Below are 22168 nucleotides of genomic sequence, written 5' to 3' on the forward strand. Positions count from 1 at the left end.
TTCTGTCCACCCTTGTGGGTTCCAGCTGGTGATCAGGAATTCAAGCTCATCCTGGCACTTCTCCACTTTCAATTCCTTTTTCCTCCAACAGCCTGGGCTGCATCCTCCAAGCCCCAGCCTCCAAAGCAAAAGCAACTTAGAAAAGCAAAAAGGCTTAGAGAGTATTTAGCCAGCTGCCACAGCTGCTGGAGGTCAAAAACCTCTGTTGTGGATACCTGGTGGCGGATGGGGGGAGTTGTTCAAGATGCTGCTTTTTCCTCTCTGCTGCTTTCCCAACACCAAATGACACAACTACCTTCCGGGCTTTAACTTGATCCTCTCTGTGAAAGTGAAAATATTAGTCGCTTCAGTCATGTCCGACTCTTTGCGACTCCATGGACTGTAGCCCACCAGGCTCCTCTCTCCATGTGACTTCCCAGGCAAGAATACTGGAGTGTATTACCTCTCCAGGGGATCTTCCTGACCCAGAGATCGAACTAAGGTCTCCTGCATTGTAGGCAGATTCTTTACCATCTGAGCCATCAGAGAAGCCCTCTCTAGTTAACTCCTTAACTCCAACATCCCCATTTTAAGCCTTGGCTTGTATCTGCACTCCCCATCTATTTCCAGCTACCTACAGGACATCCCCATCCCTTCAAAAGCAATGCATTTAAAGCTTAACTGACTAAAATCCCTGCCAGCCTCCATCAGCACCTCTTCCATCTTCTAGACTGGACAAAGGCAGGCACCTTTGACTCTTACCTCTGTTATCTTCTCAGCAATGGTTTTCAAATGGTTCCTCAGAGTTCTAGAAAACAGTATGTGCCTGGGAAGAAGTCCAGTGGGTAACACTTTTGACCCTACATGTCCAGTTCCAATAGACAGAGTTCTGTTTTCATGGAATTCCACATGCAGCTATTTTAAGAGTTCTGCTGTTTACTGTGGCATCTTCATGAAAAGTCCTATCCTTGGCATGTCCCAGAGTCACATGTCACCCTCTGCCCTCCTCACTGCTATTATCTGTGGGGCTGCAGGCCTGTCTTGCTCAACCTGTGAGAATATTGGTGAGGAACAACCTCACTCCACCCTCACACTCATCATTGGGGTCATCAGAGTTTTCAAATGTCAGCCAGGCTCCCATGGGGAAAACCAACCACCACCTCCCACTAGACAAGCCAGGCTCCCATGGGAAAAACCAACCACCACCTCCTAATGGGCAAACTAGATTTTTTGGTCTCTTCCTACTTAACTCTTTCTGGTATGAAGTGACTCTGTTCTGTACTCTTTGAAATGCTTTTCTCCCTTGGCTTCTAAACCATTAGTCTGCTTTGTTCTCCTGCTATTTGAAAAGAAATAAAAAGCCATCATTATGGGGAAAGGGGGTGACGTCACTTCCTTTGGTCACCCTGTGTGTGGGCATGTCCATCGGTGTGTGTGTCCCTGTTTTTCTCCATACACTCTCTTTGAATGATCTCATCTCTTCCTGGTTCATCCTCTTCAACAATCTTCTATAAGCTGATGACCCTGAGTCCTATCTCAATCACCATCTATGATTTGTACTCCAGTCTCAAAGAACCAAATGTCCACTGGAATCTTGACCTGAACACTCCTAGACCCTTACAATCATCCCGTCTACAAATGAATCCATCCTTGTTCACCAGCCCAGGTTCATCTCATCCAAGTGTATTTCTCTCATTTATTCATGCTTGTACTATTCTCTCCTTTCTCTTGATTCTTGCATGATGGTATATAAGATCACTCTCAGATATTAGCATGTAAATATTCTTTTATTATGTACTTCTATTGTTTCCTCGTATAAACTCTAGGCTTCTTGAAGGCAGGGATCACACCATTGGCTGGTCTTCTAGACTCACAGTACCTGACATTTAGCTACACATAGAGCCAACACACGAAATGGTATAGAATTATTCTCCAGTATTTGGCTCAACTAATGAAATAAGATGCCAGAAAATCATAACTACATCCGCTCTCTAAATCCAAAAGTAACAGATGTAATTCATCTTATTTGAGTACTACTAACAGGAGAAATCATTCTAAAGTGGAAAATATGTAAGAAAAAAAATGTTCTAAAATAGATTTTAAAGTTTGACTTAGAGTTATGCCTTAAACATTTTCACCTGCATGACTTTGCATGACTTGATAATCCATCTTTCTCCAACTCCAGCCCTCTGACTGGACAAGGGCATATGAAGACAGATGAGAAAGGCATGATTTATTTGGCTATAGGGCTCTGTCCCTAGAGATAGTCAATCCTTGATTCTGAAAGCCAGTCAGAAATTGGGGGACTAAGGGGCAGCTGGGAAACAGAAGTGGGGCTTCCAGCTTTGCTTCCTGTGGCCAGTCTCCTGGTCCAGGGACAACTGCTGACCTTCCACCCTGTGGCCACGGGAGGAGCGGCCTCTCCACTCTCTTATGCCAGGTTCCCCCAGACTCTTAGAAGCCTCACAAATCTGCTATCTACTACCTTTCTCTGACTGAGAATGATGAAACGATAATGAAGCTACTTACTCCCTGCTAGCCTGCCAAAATGATAAAAAAAAAAAGAAAAGAAAAACCGATGATGAGTCATGAGCTCAGTACATCCATAGTTGCTTTAGAATATTTGAAATCTTGGCTTGATGGGCACTAAGCAAGAGGAACCAAAAGAATCACCATGGACAAAGCCACAGTGAGAAGGAGGTCTAGAAATCCTATGCAGGAGAAATAGTTAGCTCCTTGAGTCACACTTCTCACTTGCCCTTTTAAATCCAGACTATATAAAAGTAGATGCTATTTCTCCATCCCTGGGTCCCAAAAGGCCAAGCCTGGCCTGCCAGCGCCAGTCCCCCTCTGCCCTCTCTGCCCCACTCAATGGCATGCTTTAAATGTCCACACCAATCCCTCCCATCCAAACTCCTCGCAGACGAGATTCTCATATCTGTCATTTACACATCCCATTGTACAACCAGCCCTGGGACTTCTATGGGAAAGCAGACAAAAGTAATTTTTTTCTTCTTCTTCATCAATTAGCTATTAGGCATGTGTGGAGGGAAACGTATCATCATGAAAGAAGAAAGCCATTGCCTGAAATCAGACCCCAAGGCAGGTCCAGTGGTCCAGCCTGTCACATTCTCTCTGGGGAATAGCAAAATTACTCACAATTAACAGAGAACACTTTGGAATGATATTTGGTGACTTTAGTTATTCATATGCTGTGTTGGTCTCAACCCTAATTAGACAGTTGAGGAAAGAAAGACTATTAATTGCCTAGCCTCCATTGTGGACACAGGATGAGGTATTTTAATCAAAAGATTCAGGAATAATCCTTCTTCAAGGTTAAAAGAAAAATTACCTTCATGGATAGTTTAAAAAAAATCTGCTTTGGAATAATAAAGCAGTTCTTGTTATGAATATCTGACTCAGGCTGACTCTTTTATCTGTGTGCTACTTTATAGAAGCTAATCATATGCTATCAATGCCTAGAACCATATGCTAGAGCTCGTGTTAGAATCATTAAGAGAAAACAAATAATTAGAATTTATTTTCAACAGAATTTGGACAGATAAATGCATCTAATCATCATTCTTTGATCACAACTGTCACTTATTCCTAACGTAATTTGCATTCCTGGTTTCTTCTGAGGAATCGCCATGAAATATCCTATCAGGTGTTACAAGATTTAAATCATCATACATAAGACATGAGGGCTCTTCAAAGAAAACCCAGAAAATAGGGCATTTTGAGTGAAGAAAGCAAAGGCTTTTGGAGTAAAGTCTTAGAAGGCAAAGCTTCTGTGACAGTCCAGACAATGAAACGCCACGTGCTTACTTGATGCTTCACCCTGTTCATATCTGACACCCCTCCTGCATCCTCAGACCACCTTTGCTCTTCCCTTCCCAGCTCAGGTTCCCAGCTGCTACAGAAAGTAAAAGCTGCACCTAGAATGCGCATTCCTGGCGACACTTTCTTGGACACGCAGCAGGGGATGCTATGCCTGGTCACCCAGTTGCACTGCAGTTGGCACCTGCTCAGAAAATCTGTCAGCCTCCATCACTGAGAAGGGCCACCTTGCCCTCTCTCCTGCAATTTCAGTGGACCCTAAAATGAGAGGTCACTCTTGGGATCCCAGAGCTTTAGTGTTTAGGCATTTAAAAGGTGCATGAATGCTTTAAGGATAAGGAATGTAATTTGTTAGTTTACCATTCTCTGCTAAGTGACTTGGAACCTAGAATGCAGTGGATCAGTCTGTCATGACTGATTCAACTATTGACCCGATCAGTGGATGACCTGGAGTTCCTTCATCATGACTTATTGTTTCAATGAAAATGTCCAGCTCATGAGTGGAGCAAATTCCATCAGCAGAATGAACTCTCAAGATTCAATAAAGAACTATCCATTGCATGCTCTAGAAGGTTGACTAATTAGTGGCTTTCGATTAGGTTTCTTGAGAGTTAAATTTAAATGAGAGATGCCTCCTCAATGTGCATACATACATGAAACCTGCTGGTAGATCTTTAACTTGTACTGATGTTTTCTGAAATACTGGTGTGAGGGAGCCTAACTCCTTTCCTTTCACTTTTAGAAGGAGAACACCAAATGTCTTCCTTCTAATCCAGTAAACTTCTTGTCTGTAATGAATCACTCAGATTACATTCTGAACTGGTCTCTCTCTTAGACAGAAAGCATCCTTTTTACCTCCAGGATTCTTACATAATATGAAATAACACAACTGTGACATCTGGTTCCAAGAAATAGAAAACTGTGTAGTTGGTCTAAAAGGGTCCTTTCTATTATAGATACTCAAGAGCAACTCAATAAGTTGCCTGATCATGAAAATCTTAGCTGTCAGGAAATTTATCTTATTTAGCACTGGAAAGATGTTAGAACACAGAATCTATTGTTTAAGTTTTATCCATTATCAAGGAAGCCAAATCAGAGGTCTGAAACTCCTCTATTTGGGGCTATTATAAGATCATTCTTGTTAGAACAGGAATAAATTTGGCAGTGATGGTTTTGGAATCAAACAGAGTAAAGAGCACATGTTAGACTATTAGGTGTCTTTAGAAGAAAGAGCACTTAAATAAGGAAGCAAAAAGACAGATATATCTCTAGGGAATATAACAGGACCAGAAGCTGTGAGTAGAACTTTGAAGTTATTATGTCCTGAACTTGAAATGTCACCAACATTTTGAAAGCTAGCTAGATTTTGATTTGTATTTGACTACTCAGCATGACACAGACTGAGGTTTCTCTGTGACCCTAAAACCTATAGAAAAGAAAATACACATTCCTATTTCCTGTTAAGGACTATTCAAAGTGACACATATATACTATAATGATGCTCAAAAATGTATATTCAGACTGAGGCCCAGATTCTGATTACATCTTGCTATGCTTAACCCACTATAGAATGGCCTGGAAAATTTTAACTCCAAGAAAGAAAAAAAAAACAAACAAAAACCTTCAAAATGTTTATTGCTGAGTTATAAATTAAATAACAGTAGTTAACACCTGCAAAGGTCACTCCCTAATACAGGAAGATCATTTGTTTTTTGAGAAAACCCTTCCAGATTCTAGAAGACAGGGTCACTTATCAAATGCTGTGAATCACAGTCAGATTTAATAAGTTAATGTTGAGATTAGCTAGTATCTAGCATGAGCTGCAGCAGACAGATGCCTGCATAAAAAAGGATACATATTATTTTTCAATGGTGAAATAAAAAATGCAAACGAAGAAGAAAATTGTGGTCTGTGTTAGCAGAATGGTAAAGAAAAATCTCTCCAAGGAGTCTCAAAAGAATATTAGAAGAATGACTTTAGGAAATGCATCCAAGAATATAGTCCCATTTATTTTATTTACTTTCAAGGTTTATAACTCCTGGTCTTTGGAGAATAGAGTGCTAATTACTGATGACTGGCAAAATGTAACTGGTAATCAGAGCCAGAGAAAGTCAGAAGCCTGAGTAGGCATCAGAGTGTAAAGACCACACACACATACTGGGAGCATTCAAAAAATTTCCTCCATAAAAAAGAATGAAATAATGTCATTTGCAGTAACATGGAGGACCTAGAGACTGTCACAGTGAGAGAAGTAAATGAGGCAGAGAAAGATAAATATCATATGATATCATTTATATGTGGAATCTAAAATATGATACAAATGAATCTATCTGTGAAACAGACTCATAGATATGGAGAAAAGACTTATGGTGGCCAAGAGGGGAGAGTGGGGAGGGGAAGGATAGCTTGGGAGTTGGGGATTAGCAGATGTAAACTACTATATATATATATATATAGAGAGAGAGAGAGAGAGAGAGAGAGAATGGATAAACAACATGGTCCTATTGTGTAGCACAGGGAACGCTATTCAATATCCTGTAATAAATCATCATGGAATGCTATTCAATATCCATGTAATAAGTAAATCATATTATATATATATATTTATATATATATATATATATATATATGAAACAATCACTTTGCTGTACAGCAGAAATTAATACAATGTTGTAAATCAATGATACTTTAATAAAATAAATTCTTAAAAAGTGTTCTTTCTGATGTGGCAAGATTGAATACCAAGGTTGAAACTGTGTGAAATGAGGACTTGGAACAGGTGGAAGGCAATAGATCCCAACAAACTCAGAATGAGACTAACCTTCTAAAGACTGTCCTAGATAATTCTTTATATTCCACTGTCTGATTTAGGTCAATTTGGGTTCTAAACCCTGAATGGCCCTGAACTTTTGTTTGAGTACAAAATCCCAACTTTGAGCAAGCAACTAAACTGTGCTATGAAGAATTCTGGAGCAATCTTAACAGAAGGAGTGTATGTGTCACTTAGTCGTTTCTGAGTCTTTGTGACCCCATGGACTATAGCCTGCCTGGCTCCCCTGTCCATGGGGATTCTCCAGGCAAGAATACTGGAGTGAGTTGCTATTTCCTTCTCCAGGGGATCTTCCGAATCCATGGATCAAACCCAGCTCTTCCACATTGCAGGCAGATTTTTTACCATCTGAGCCACCAGGAAAGCCAAAAAGAGTACTTAGGACAAAAAAGTCCTGAGGGAGCCATCAATATTCATCTCCCTGTTCCCCAAAGTCCATTTCAAATGTAATTTCATTAATACAGAATGACAACTAACACTTATGAGAAAAAGGTCCATGCCATTCAAGCCAAGTATTGTCCAAGAAGTTTCATATTTTTTGTTATTGTTGCTTTTTGTGGTTCTTAAAACTCAGTCCTCACCACAGTTTTGCTAAGAGTTTTTATTTTTTTATTTTTATTATTTTTCTCCTTCTATTTTTTTTAAATTTTATTTTTCTTTATTTTTTTTTTAAATCTGTCACTTTTTCAGGTGTGGAAACTAACCTCCAGAGAGGTCTTTGCATAAGAAACTCAAGGGCACCCAGTGAGAAGCTGTAGAGCCAGGATTGAATCCTGATGGTCTCATTCCTAAGTCCTTTCCCTGCCCTCACCCTTGACCACCTTTCCTTTGGGCCTCCAACCAGAGGCAACCACCTCTTCTGAATTCCAGCAGCATTTTCTACCAACATATCCTGTATTAATTTTAGCTGCATTTGCTTGACTATGCATTGCATCCCCTCAACTAGATTACAAGCTTGTTGAGAGGCATAATGATCTTCTATTATCCCTAAGACTGATTTCAATGTCTCAAACACAGTAGGTGCTCAACTGATTTTGGTCATTGGAGTGAACTGAATGGGGTGAGGGGTAGATTTGTCCAATCACTCAAACTACTACCTCCTTTATTTACACTGGGAAAATCCCAGCCAGAGTGGACCTCCTCAGTCCTCTCCTCCAGCTAAAGGGCAATGATGGAGATCCAGACTCAAAGCCATAACCATGCCACATTTCCAGCCCCATCCTGTCTCCTCCAACCACTCCCCTACCAGCATCGACCTACATGAAGCAAGGTCCTTTATTTATCTTACGTCAGTTTCCTGGCATTTCCTGTTCTATGACAATTTTAATAGATGAGACAAATGTTGGCCAAATTCAATATTTTTTCCAGAGTTAGGTTGGAGTAGAAGTCAAGGCAGCTCAAGATAGTTAACACATGGACATATTCTAGTTTCTGATCACCTCCGGTGAAATGAGTGAGAACAGGTTACAGTAACTTACAAAGGCCCAGAGTGAGTATAAAACCAGAGGCCTGACTGCTCAGGTGAGGGGCCAACGTCCCCTTTCCAGCCTTCCTCATGCCTTTCATCCATCCTGTTGGTCAGAGAAACCGACAGAATGAGTGCTTGGTATTCACAACACAGAATAAAGTGAAAGTAAGCTTTTTCCTCTACTCTCTCCTTGTATAATGAACTTCACCTCTTTTGCTCCAAGTCATAGCCTTTGAAAAGCCCCTTTGTCTTTGTCTAAGGATAGGATAAACAGGCCTGTAGGACACCTTTCCTTTAGCAGAACCTGACTCTGAGGGGGTTGGTCAATTTCTGGGCCACTCAGCAAGAGACAAATAAACTCTAAAGAAAGATGACTTGAGAGCCACTCTTCTGCACCCGGAAAATCCTAAAAAGCTTAAAAAGCTCAACCTTGAAGCATAAAATTAGATAATGTTGGCTTAACAGAGATCTTGACTACCCTATATTCCAGGAGGGCTTTGAAACTCAGTGAGGGGACATGATTTGAGAAGCACTGATCTAGGACTAGCTGTCCACCTCCCAGGCTGGGACTATTGAGCTCCATCACTTCCTTCTGTTGGCTCTTTTCTCTCTTGACGCAGATGCACTTTCCAGAACCAAGTCAGGTAACAGGCTTGCACCCTTGGAAGTTGGTACCAAGTGACTTTATTCTTCTTCTTCTTTTTTTTTTTTTTTTTTGATGTGAACTCTTTTTAAAGTCTTTACAAAATTTGTTACAATATTGTTTCTGTTTCATGCTTTGGCTTTTTGGCTGTGAGGCATGTGGGATCCTAGCTCCCTGACTGGGAATCAAACCTGCACCTCTTGCACTGGAAGATGAAGTCTCAACTACTGGACCATCAGGGGAGTCCCTAGGAGACCTAAGTGATGTTCTGAAGCAGGAAGACGAGAACATGAGAGGTAGGCAAGGGGACTCACTATCAAAGCTGAGACTTGAAACCATCAGCTCAGACCACTCTGGAGACAGCCATGACTCGTGCAAATGTCAAGCAGGTCAAAATCAAAGGCCCTCCAGGCTTCCCTGCTGGCTCAATTGGTAAAGAATCCACCTGCAATGCCAGAGACCCTGGTTCGATTCCTGGGTTGGGAAGATCTACTGGAGAATGGATAAGCTACCCACTCCAGTATTTTTGGGCTTCCTTTGTGGCTCAGCTGGCAAAGAATCTGCCTGCAATGAGGGAGACCTGGGTTCGATGCCTGGGTTCGGAAAATCCCCTGGAGAAGGGAAAGGCAGCCCACTCCAGGATTCTGGCCTGGAGAATTCCATGGACTGTAAAGTCCACAGAGTCGCAAAGAGTTGAACAACTGAGCAACTTTCACATCACATCCAGAAGGAGGGGGATGGGAAACGAGTGAGCTAGAGAATACTAAGGGCCATCAGTCATTCTGTAAATAATATGAAAGAGTGAAAGAGCTCTGTATTTAGTTCTTTCCAAGCCCACAAAAGGCCTAATCTATTCACAGACTGAAATTGTAATGTATCCTTAGATATGGCATATAGAGCAAATGCATGCAAGTGAGATTTAGGAAAAACAGAGATATTAGAATTGCCCGTGTACTAGTGCTATAGAGAGGGACATATCTAGCTTTTTTCTTGCTTCTCTGGAATTCCTTTATCTATAGGCTACTGTCTCTTCCACTTGAGAAATTGGACTCTGGGGCCTTCCACAAAGAAGGGAGGACTCTTAACAATAGTGGACTTGAGTATTCAATTTAAAACAGGGTTAATTGTGGAAAAGACTGGAGGTTCCTTAAAAAACTAATAATAGAGTTATCATATGATCCAGCAATTCTACTCCTGGGCATATATCCTGATAAGACACAAATTAATTTGAAAATATAATATACATGCACTCCAGTATTCACAATAACACTACTCACAATAGCCAAGACATAGAAGCAATCTGAGTGGCCATCAACAGAGGAATGGATAAAGAAGATGTGGTAAACATGTACAGTGGAATACTACTCAGCCATCAAAAGGGAATGAAACTTTGCCATTTGCAACAACATGGATGGCCCTAGAGGGTATTACACTAAGTGAAGCAACTCAGGCAGAGAAAGACAAATATCATATGATATCACTGTGTGTGGAATCTAAAGAATGATATAAATGAACTTATTTACAAAACAGATTCACAGACATGAAAAACAAACTTATGGTTACAAAGGGTAAAGGAGGGGAGGGATACATTAGGAGTTTGGGATTAATAGATACATACTACCACATATAAAACAGATAAAGCACAAGAATTTACTGTACAGTAATATATTTGATATCTTGTAACAACCTATAATGGAAAAGAATCTGAAGCTGTACATCTGAAAATAACACAACACTGCAAAGCAACTATAGTTTAATAAATATATTTTAAAAAGCACGGCTAAACAGAGAATGGCCTTTAGTCCACAAGCCCTACCTCAGCCCCATCCTTGTGCTTCACCAGGCACCCTGTTCATGGTGCCTAGGTTGTAAATGGGCTTCCCAGATGGCGCTAATGGTAAAGAACCCTCCTGCCAATGCAGGGGACATAAATGCATGTTCAATCCCTGAGTTGGGAAGATCCCCAGAGAAGGAAATGACAACCCATGCCTGGAGAATCCCATGGACAGAGGAGCCTGGCAGGCTACGGTCCATTGGGTTGCAAAGATCCAGACAAGACAAGCGACTGAGCACACAGGATGCAAATCCAGCCCTGGGGCTAGAAAGACGTGGTGACACCCCACAAGCTCCACTCCCTACAGGGGCTCGTCTGCACGGCCAGATTCATAAACTGGAACAAACAAAGCAGTTGCCTTGGATTCTAGACTGTGCCCTTTATTCTGAGCCTTTCCAAGCAGCTTACGAATAATTATCAGCAGAGGAGAACTAACCTCACCCTCTTTGGGTAAGGACAGCTCTGTTGTCAACACTGTCTCATGCCCTGTTGATCTCAGTACGCAGAACTAAAGTCCCAACCCCTCTGGTTATTGAAATTGGTTATTGACAGGACACGACATTGAAAATTCAACAAAAATTTCTATATTCTTAGCCTTCGAAGAAGTCCATGCCTTGACTTGGCTTTTGTTTGTTGGCTTGTTTCTGAAGAGAACATCACCTTGGAATATTGAGCTACTTAACTTATTATAATTGCTATTGCTGAATAGTCACTAAGTTATGGAATTTCCCAGGCAAGAATACTGGAGTGTGTTGCCATTTCTTTTTTCAGAGGATCTTCCCAACCCAGGGATTGAATCCAATCACCTGTGTCTCCTGAGTTGGCAGGAAGATTCTTTACCACTGAGCCACCAGAGAAGCCCAATAGTGAAGCTAAAGCTTCAATACTTTTGCAGAAGGGAAGAGCCGACTCATTGGAAAAGACCATGAAGTTGGGAAAGACTGAAGGCAAAAGGAGAAGGGGGCAGCAGAGAGTGAGATGGTTAGACAGCAGTGGACACGAAACTGAGCAAACTCTGGGAGATACTGGAAAACATAGCAGCCTGGTGTGCGACTGAACAGCAACAAATTTATTAAAATTCCAGTAGATTCTCCATGCTTGGCATCTCTTGCAAAAATATCTTATTTATTATTGATTGTACTCCCACCCAACTACTATCCTGAATGCAAGAACTGAATTCCAAGGTTTTTAAAGCAAATATATTCCAGCTCTGAAAATTAGATTGAACGTCCATTCAATCACTTCACAAATAAATGAACACAATGGGGAAATGAATAATATGAAGGTTTTGTCTGGATGATTCATATTAATTGGGAAAAAAACGGCAGAAAAAGCAGTGGATATCACCATTTTAGGCTTCTTCTCAAAGGAAGCAGCACATTTAGAAATTACAACTAAATTGTGGTCAGTCAGATTTATTCTCTTAGACACATGTATCTCATTTTGAACTGTCTGAAATATCAAAGTAAGTAATGACAACTTTTATATCCTTTAATTCTAGGTAATATAATGTCCTGAGGCTTGAAGCATTCCCTAAACTCAAATTTAAGTACGTTATGGGCGGGGGGACTGTTCATTAGTCTATAGTATGAACTCATGTGTCTTTAAATTTCATTTTAAGCATTTGTACTAATTGACAGGCTAGATCTCCTGGAAATGTTGAAAAAATCTACTAATGGGCAATTGCTTTATATGTCAGGGTAATCATTTGCATTTCTAAACCTTTAATCTCATTAGATACTGAATATTTCTCTTGCTATTTAGCCATGGAGCAACATTTGACTGTCATTTTGCTGTTTATGACATTTGCCTAAAAAAGAAAAAGCCATTTAACTAGTTGAGCCAAGAACAGAAGTCAGGTTATTTGCAACCACTATTACAGTTATAGCAATACTTAAATAATGCTATTATTGTCATATTGCTCTTAAGTATTACTATAACAGTAATAGTAAAGGTTACCAATAAACCTGACTTCTGTTCTTGGCTCTGCCGACCAATTATTCTGGGGGCCTTGGACAAGTCTGAGATTCAATTTTCTAACCTATAAAGTGGAGATGCGTGGCTCTGGCCAATTACAGGACTACTATGTGTATGAGATGTGATCCTTTCAAAGCATTTTAGTCTATAGCTGTGTCCTAGTCTCATACGAGTACCACTTCAGTTATCCAGGGTGGCATCACCATCAAACCATCCTCTCCATCATCACCCCCACCATCATTGTCATGATCGGGAGCAGCATTGTAAGCAGGTGTCCAGGAAAATAGGACTGAAGGATTACTTACAAGACAAAGCATGTAAGTTTCACACTATATTAATTTCCTAGGGCTGGCCTCAAAAAGTAGTCAAAGCTGAGTGACTTCAAATAACAGAAATGTATTCTCTCTAGAGAATGGAAGTTCTAGAAGTTGGAAGTCTGAAATCAAGCTGTCAGCTGGGCGCACTCCCCCTGACATCTCTGGAGGAGAATCCCCTGGCCTCTCCCAGACCCTACTGGCTCCTGGTGGTCCTTGGCTTGGAAGGAAGCAAACTCCGATCTCTATCTTCACATGGCCACCTTCTTCACGTGTGCAAAGCTCCCTTTCCATCTCCTCATAAAGACACCAGAAAGATTTCACTTTGAGATTCTCAACTTTTACTTCTGTAAAGGTGCTATTTACAAATGAGGTCGTATTGTGCAGTTCTGGGTGGACATAACTGGGGCAGGGGAGGGTCACTGCCAGTTTCAGTAAACAGTTAAGGCTGACTGGGGGCATGTTTCAGGAGGAATTTTAGGTCTGAATTCAGGTTTCATAAAAAAGAATACCAGGATCATGAGTAAAGCGTGGAAAGTGGAACCACATTTGCCTCATTCTTGTCAGCACTAATCGCTTCTCTTTGAGGGAAGTGAGCCTGAAAGAGGGTTTGTTGGTGCCCAGGGTCACTCAGTGGCAAAACTGCCCTAGAAATAAAATTCAGTTCTCTTTCCAATACACAACTGGATCATGTTTGCTCATCTCAACACTTCTTTAGAAATGATTGCTAAAAATATAAAACCTTGAAAACTACTGACACTTTAATACTTATGTTGACTTAGATTAGAACAGTTAAAAAACCATTTGGCTGATCTCCATTTCTGGTTCTGGTTGAGTAACTGGTCACACTAACCTTCCACCTGAAGACAAAATAAGAGCTGGATGCAATTTAAAGGAAAAAGCTTTTGAAAGCCTTGAAGAGCCGCTGTAGTTGATGCTGGTATACCTCAAGGAAAATGTTACTAGTAACAAAGACAGACATTTCATGGTGGCAAAAGATGATTTTAGAAAAAGGGCCCATACAATAAGAAGGCATTAAAAATCCTAAACTTGTGAGTAGCTAATAATATAGCTTTCAGCATATAAAACTAAATACAAAAGATTAACAGGACACATAGGCTAATCCATACGTATAGCTGGAAGTTTTTAATTATGTCTGCTTCTCATGGATATAACAAATAGATTTTAAAAAGTCAGTGAGGATATACTAATTTGAACTAGATTAAGAAACTACCTAATTGACAGCAAGGATCATTTACCCGACAGTAAATTCTTTTCAAGTAAACATAATACATGAGCAAAATTGACTGTATGCCTGGGGAACAGAGCACGTGCATGCGTGCTAAGTCGCTTCAGTCGTGTCTGACTCCATGGACTACAGCCCGCTAGGCTCCTCTATCCATGGGATTCTCCAGGCCAAAAAACTGGAGTGGGTTGCCATGCCCTCCTCTAGAGAATCTTCCCGACCCAGGGATTGAACCTGCATCTCTTAAATCTCCTGCATTGGCAGGCAGGTTCTTTACCACTAGCACCACTTGGGAAGCCCCAGGGAATACAGTAAGTCTACACAAATTTCAAGAGACTGAGGTCATTTAGAATATTTCCTCTGACCCTGGTAGAATCCAGATACAAATAAATTACAAAAAATATAAATAGAAAAATCCTATAAATATTTGATTTTAGATATAACACTTCTAATCAAACATGAATAAAAGGAGAATTTCTAAACAAACACAAGTAAAAGGAGCAAAACAGAAAGTATATTGAAATAAGTAACAAAAAGCAAATACTACATATTAAAACTTTTGTAATACAAAAATTTGCTTTTAGAATGCAGCTAAAACAGTCTGTTGAGGTACATTGAAAACCTGCTGCTGCTGCTAAGTTGCTTCAGTCCTGTCCGATTCTGTGTGACCCCATAGACGGCAGCCCACCAGGCTCTGTCATCCCTGGGATTCTCCAGGAAAGAACACTGGAGTGGGTTGCCATTTCCTTCTCCAATGCAGGAAAGTGAAAAGTTAAAGTGAAGTCACTCAGTCGTGTCTGACTCTTAGCGACCCCATGGACTGCAGCCCACCAGGTTCCTCCATCCATGGGATTTTCCAGGCAAGAGTACTGGAGTGGGCTGCCATTGCCTTCTCCGAAATTCTTATACTAGAAAAAGAAAAAGCATTGAAAAATTGCTAACTTACACCTTTTTTTTTCTCTAATTTTTATATTGACGTATACAGTTCATGGGGTTGCAAAAGAGTCAGACACAACTTTAGTGACTAAACAATAACAGCAATAGTTAATTCACAATGTTGTGTTAGTTTCAAGTGTACAGCAAAGTGATTCAGTTTTATATATATGCATATATACATCTTTTTTCTTTTTCAGATTTTTTTCATTATGGATCCTACACTTTTATATTAAGAAGCTAGAGAGGAAATGCAGATTAAACCTTAAAAGGTAGCAAAAAATGAAATAATGTTTTAAAGGTCATAAAATAACTGCACATAAAGAAAATAAACAAATCCCCAACATCTGATCATCTAAAAGAAACTTAATAAAGAATGACAAACTTCTAACAAAAAGTTGAGCCAAAAAAAGAGGAAGAAACAAATAAACAATGTCCAGAAAGAAAAAATATTCCACAAACATCAAAAATAAAATTAGGTGATAAAGTAAACAACTTTATACCAATATATTTTAAAATGTAAATAAAATGGACACACTCATTGAAAGACAGCTTATTTAAACTTGTATAAGAAAAACAGAAAATATGAACAGTATGGTAGTAAAAAAAAAAAAAAAAAAAGACTACTTCTCTAATCAAAATACTCCCATAGCATAAATCCATCACCAACTCATTGGAAAAGACCCTGATGCTGAAAAAGATTGAAGACAAAAGGAGAAGCGGGTGACAGAAGAGGAGATGGTTATATAACATCACTAACTCACTGGACATGAGTTTGAGTAAATTCCAGAAGATGGTGAAGGACAGGGAAGTCTGGAGTGCTGCAGTCCATGGGGTCGCAGAGAGTCAGACACAACTTAGCAACTGAACAGCAAAGCATAAATCTCTAGGCCTAGATGACTCCACCAATGAATTCTTAGTTTTTAAGATAAGAAACCAGAAGCAGTCTACCACAAACTCATTCAGGGATTAGAAATAGAAGGAAGAGCTCTCAACTTGTTTAAGGAGGCCCCCACACACTTGAAACCAAACCTAACAAGGATATTACAAGACAGTTATGGAGCAGTCTGGCTCATAAGCCAGGATACTCAGATTCAGTATAACAGCGGGGGTTATACTGTGGGGCAGTGGGGCAGAGCTGCGACACTTGTTTTCTTCACATTTCCCTCATTTCACTCTTCAGAAGCACAGCAACCTCGTACTTTTGTGGTTAAAAAAAAAAGCAAACTCTTGTTTATTGAAAAGAAGCCAGCACAGGAGGTGATGTACCGTTCTGAAGTCAGGTATGTTTATTAAATTACACTAGGGAGGCGATGCCCTTTTTCAAAATTCACCATGGGGCCTTCTACCGGCTGTCCCTGACATCCTGTGTCCCAAGCCGGTCTGCAGTGACTGAATGACATTAATTAATTAGAAGCGTGAGTCAGATGCTTCTGAGTCCAGCCCTGGTTCTGCCATTTGTCGGGTGTTGGCTGACTTACTTAGCTTCTCTGAGCCTTGGTTTTCTCAAATCAAATAACAGGTCAGTAATATGTATGTTGGGGCTTCTGTTGTAGCTTAGCTGGTAAAGAATCCATCTGCAATGCAGGAGACCCCAGTTCGATCCCTTGGTTGGGAAGATCCCCTGGAGAAGGGACAGGCTACCCACTCCAGTATTCTTGGGCTTCCCTGGTGGTTCAGGGGGTAATATGGGAGACCTGGGTTTGATCCTAGGGTTGGGGAGATCCCCTGAAGGAGGGCACAGCAACCCACTCCGGGGTTCTTGCCTGGAGAATCCCATGGACAGAGAGCCTGGCGGGCTACAGTCCATGGGGTCGCAAAGAGTCAGACACGACTGAGTGACTAAGCACAATACATATGTTGAGATAGTTAAGGGGACAAAATAAGCTAATAGATGTGACTATGCCTGGAAGGAAAGTTATGACCAACCTAGATAGCATATTGAAAAGCAGAGACATTACTTTGCCAACAAAGGTCCGTCTAGTCAAGGCTATGGTTTTTCCAGTGGTCATGTATGGATGTGAGAGTTGGACTGTGAAGAAGGCTGAGTGCCAAAGAATTGATGCTTTTGAACCGTGGTGTTGGAGAAGACTCTTGAGAGTCCCTTGGACTGCAAGGAGATCCAACTAGTCCATCCTAAAGGAGATCAGTCCTGGGTGTTCACTGGAAGGACTGATGCTAAAGCTGAAACTCCAATACTTTGGCCACCTCATGGGAAAAGTTGACTCATTGGAAAAGACTCTGATGCTGGGAGGGATTGGGGGCAGGAGGAGAAGGGGACAACAGAGGATGAGATGGCTTGATGGCATCACTGACTCGATGGACGTGAGTTTGAGTGAACTCTGGGAGTTGGTGATGGACAAGGAGGCCTGGCGTGCTGCAATTCATGGGGTTGCAAAGAGTCAGACACGACTGAGCAACTGAACTTAACTGATGCCTGGCTCAAGTTCTATCACAGGAAGTTTTATAGGAACACAGAGAGAAGTAGACATTTTCCTAAAACTGAGATGCTATCTACCTGCATTAGTTATCTACATGATCCTTATCACCTAAAGTCATTATTGTCTACCTTTTTCTACCCACGAAGAGCAATAAATGTGCCCTAAATGATGATTGTTTCATGCTGCTGCTCCTTGTAAGGTGTGTGCGTGTTGTTAGAATGTTGGTTAGGATGCATGCACTGTGATCATTAGAGATGCTGAAGAGATTATGTTTTTGGTTGGGGGTGGCGGGTGGTATAGCAGCTCCTAATAATCAATGCAGGTGCTCAGGAACCAATCATAGAAAATACTGCTTTGGAAGATTTCCCTTGACAGAAGCCCTGTGGGGGTGAATAAGAGTAAAGCAAGTCATGAAAGCAGCTTTGACTCACCCGACAGCACAGCACGGAGGGAAAACTGAGTCAGTAAAGGTCAGTCAGAAACTCTGGGCTTAAACTCCCCCACTGCAGCCAGACCCACTGTGATCTACACATCTTTACAATATCTCTGCAAAGACATTTCCTATCTGCTTGGAAAGTCATTACTTATCTTTTTAAAATCACACATTCACGCCATCAGCAATGTATTGCTCTCGTTTAGTCGCTAAGTCGTGGCTGACTCTACAACCCCTTGGGCTATGGCTGACTCTACAACCCCTTGGACTTTAGCCCACCAGGCTCCTCTGTCCATTGGATTTCCCAGGCAAGAATACTGGAGTGGGTTGCCATTTCCTCCTCCAAGGGCTCTTCCCAATCCAGGGATCAAACCCGTATCTCCTGTGTGGTAAGCCGATTCTTTACCACTGAGTTACCTAGGAAGCCCATCAGGAATGTTCATGAAGCACTAGAAATGTATCAAGTGCTGTGCTGGCCACTGAGTGATAATAGAAAACAAAATCAAACCCCAACTTCATTGTTATGAACTCAGCCTCTATGTCGATGTCCCTGGAAATCTTTCCCTGTCCCTGGTCCTCAGAGCTTAGGGTGCCCATTTTATGGTAACAGTGAACAATCTATGTGTTTATATGACTGTTTCCCCAGCTTGGCAGAGCGTTCCCCAAGAGGAAGGCTTAAGTCCACTCAGCTTTTCTTCCCCAGGTCACACTCAGGGTCTGACACACGTGGGAGCTCCATCATTGTTTGCCAATGAGTCATTCATTATTCATGAGGCCCTGATATAGTCTAATCTGTTTCAATGATTCTGCTTATGAATATGAGAGAAATGAAAACAATTATTTTAAGGAAAATTGCATCTTTTTGAGATATCCTTTGATTTTTCCCTATTTTATTAGATTTTATTAGCAGTTCTAGCAGCTACTTTAAAAATACCTAAAAGCATTGGGTTTGTAAAAAGATGAGCAGTATGTATACAGGGGTAACAATGCCTGATTAGCTTTTTCTGCTATAAAATCATGAGAATCAGAGGGGGATGTGGAATGAGCTTCCATTCAATTGAAAATAGCTATACATGTGAATGACTTAAAATTCCAGAGTTGTTAGTTTTCCAGACTGATCAACCATACTCTTCTAGAAACAGAAAGTGGTAGAAGGCATGCATAGAATTTGACTTCACAACAAGGAGGCCTGGTCCATCCCCAAAGTATTAAGAGAAATTATATTGTTTATTTTAAAACATTTAATAGACTTAAAGATTTCTGGGAAGTTCATACAAATGTGCTTACTGTCCTTGAAAAGAAGGAAAGAAATGGGGAAAAAAAAAAGTCATCACTGTATCCAAAAAAAAGGAAAAAGTCACTCTTCAAGCAGTGTCAGGCAAGCTCTGTAGGCTTGAGTGGCGTAAACATCAAGGGAACCTTGGAGATCAGAGATGTAGTTTTCATCTACTTATTTTGCAATAAGTAAAGCGGTTAGCCTTCATTCATCATACTGAAGGTTACATACAAAAGGGCTGAAGAGCGAAAGCATGAAAGTACCTACTTGGTCTGGTGTTTGGATCCTTTCAGATGGGCATGATACTGTTCTATTGAGTTTAGAGAGACACTGCAGGTGGTACATCTGTAATTGCGCCTCAGACCTGTGGATGACAGACACACAGACCTGGTTAGCTGCATCATTGTCATCAACCACAGGAACAAATCCCGGAATCTCCAAACGTTCAGGGACAGACTATCTTAGAAGCCACCCGATCTAACCCACCGGTAACATTTCAATCCCTCCTCCCAAGAACCCAACCAGCAGGTTCCTTAGCAGAAGCTGACTGTGAATACGTTGGAAGCAGCCTGTCTCATTGCTGAATGACTGAAATGATCAGGACATACTTTTTGGTGTAAAATGTTTCTGGATACTTTGTAACCCAAATAAAGAAGCATTCTAGTTTTTCCTTAAGGCAGACAGATGTGGTAAGCTACTGTTTCTGCAATGAAATTTGAGACTCCAGAGAAAAATTCTGTCTCAATTCCTCTTCCACCTCTATTCCAATCACAGAATCAGAAATTCAACTTTTTATATCATTCATGTCAACTCTTCTCCCAGGATCATCTTATAAAATGCAAATACCCAGGAGAAGGATTAATTAATCTATTTATTTTTAAAGATTTTTTTTTTTACTGTGGATAATTTTAAAGTAAGTCTTCATTGAATTTGTTACAATATCATTTCTATTTTATGTTTTGGTTTTTTGACCCCAAGGTACTTGTGACCTCAGCTCCCTGACCAGGGATCAAAGCCACATCCCCTGCAACGGTAGGTGAAGTTATAACCATTGGTCCTCCAGGGAAGCCTCAACTAACTTAAGTCACATGAAAAATCACTTCCCACCAGAGAGTTGCAATCAAAGTTATTCACTCATCTGTTTACTCATTTAGTTCATCCAGCAATAGAGTGTCAACTTTGGACCAGATATTAGGGATTCCAAGATATATAAGATGCTCTTTGTTTTCATGAACGGTAGTTCAAAAAAAAAAAACCTTGACTGCTATATAATACTGATTCATCTAGAGTCAAATGTGTTAGAAAGAAACTTCAGCCAAACATCCACCACAGCTCGTATTCCTTCTGCTGCTGTGTCCCCATCAGAGTGGAGAGAAAAAGTAGCTTCAGTGTCATGGCTGAGACTTCAGATTTTAAGTCTTGGCTCCAAATAGTCCTGGTTGTGTAATGTAGAGGAAGTCACATAATTTCTTACTGGCTTTAGTTTTTTCATCTATGAGATGAAGACAAAGCCATCCATATCACAAAGTTTTATAAGAATTAAGTGAATATAAATACTCAAGTGCTTAGCAAGCGAAACTTCTGGTTAATTTTACTCCAAGATTCTCTCTTCCCATTGTCAAACCCAGAATATTAAACAGTTATAGCATTTTTCCTGATGAATGCATAATATTTTCTTTCTAAGGGGCAATATCATTCTTATTTTCCTAAAAAGAAAGTAATGCATAGAGTTGGAAGAACTTTGAGTGACTTTACAAAAATTACTTGACTTCTCTGAAGTTCTGTTTTCTTATAAGATTGTGAGGAGGACTGAGTAAGATAAGGTATAAAGCAGTGTCTGCTACACAATAAATAATCAACATAAACTAGTTATTATATAATTGCAAAGAGGTATTATAAGGGAATCTTGGTTTCCCAATGCCCTGGATGAAGTCCTAAGTTGAATTTCTAAGACACAGATGCTAGTTGCACCACCATGACTAAAGTAGAGATAAGAGTCCCAGTTCAGGGCATTCAACAGAAGTGATCAAGAACCAATTTCTAACTCAAACTGGCCACTCATCACCAGGGTGAAAAAAGACACTGAGAAGAAAGAGAGAATTTACCAAAGGGAGCTCTCTCATACTATAAGTTTGACTTACCCTTGTCCATGTCAGATGGGGGATTCCTTCTCTTTCAACTAACACCCCTGGGAAAAGAATTCAGTGGAACTACCCGGAGATCTTGAGAAATTCCTTCCTGAGTTTGATTGTCCTGGACTGGACACCATCCTCAAGATCCAAAGAGCAAGAGACTGTGACTGCTTAGCTGCTCTGATGGGGAAGTAAGAGAGGTGGAAGGATTGTACCTGGCATGTATTCTCAGAGCTTGTTGGAGCAAAAGATGTTAAGTGTCCCACAGACCACGTGTGTGCCATGTATGAACAGTTGGAGCAATGTGACCTCAGCAGAAGAAGGCTATAGAGTTCAGCTGGACATCGAGGGCCTTAAAGTGACCCTGGAAGAGATGCTTAGCTTAAGGTTAAGTATCAAGTAATGCTGAGTTCTTGAAAAAGCCAAGAAATCACCCCATGGGAAAGAGTCAAATGGCGTCTAGGCTAGCTTTGTCTGTGTATCTATCAAGTAAGCCTTTATCTCCCTTACCTTTCTAACCTGATACCCTGCATCCCTCAGCCCTGGAGGAACCTGAGCTGAGAGAAAGGAAGAAAAGCAAAAGCCAAGGGCAGCGAAAAAGAGAGAAGCCTATTGCCTCCTTTTGCATGGCTAACAGGCAGCCCAAGCAGAACTGACCTGAAGGAGGGGAGAAACTCACTTTCAATTAAGTTTGGATTATTTAAAAATTATTCTTCTATCCTGTGTGAACAAAGATGTCACTCGCCATCTCAGTCAACAAAGGAGCCATCAGCCTCTGCAGCTGCTCCTGCTGGCTGTGCTGCCTGAGGGGATTCAGGACGG

General features: G+C 40.8%; 1 protein-coding gene across 3 annotated transcripts in view; it reads right to left on the reverse strand.

The window, feature by feature from the left end:
* Positions 1-22168, reverse strand: part of ZMAT4 (zinc finger matrin-type 4) — a 376376-nt gene that overhangs the window by 38232 nt on the left and 315976 nt on the right. For 2 of the 3 annotated variants that reach the window (NM_001076943.1, XM_024986304.2), the window contains 1 exon segment: positions 19482-19578. The exons of the other annotated variant lie outside the window; for it this stretch is intronic. In NM_001076943.1, the coding sequence (NP_001070411.1) occupies positions 19482-19578 (97 nt within the window). 3 annotated transcript variants of the gene reach the window in all.

Source organism: Bos taurus, chromosome 27 (assembly GCF_002263795.3).
Source record: "Bos taurus isolate L1 Dominette 01449 registration number 42190680 breed Hereford chromosome 27, ARS-UCD2.0, whole genome shotgun sequence".
NCBI classification, from domain to species: domain Eukaryota; kingdom Metazoa; phylum Chordata; class Mammalia; order Artiodactyla; family Bovidae; genus Bos; species Bos taurus.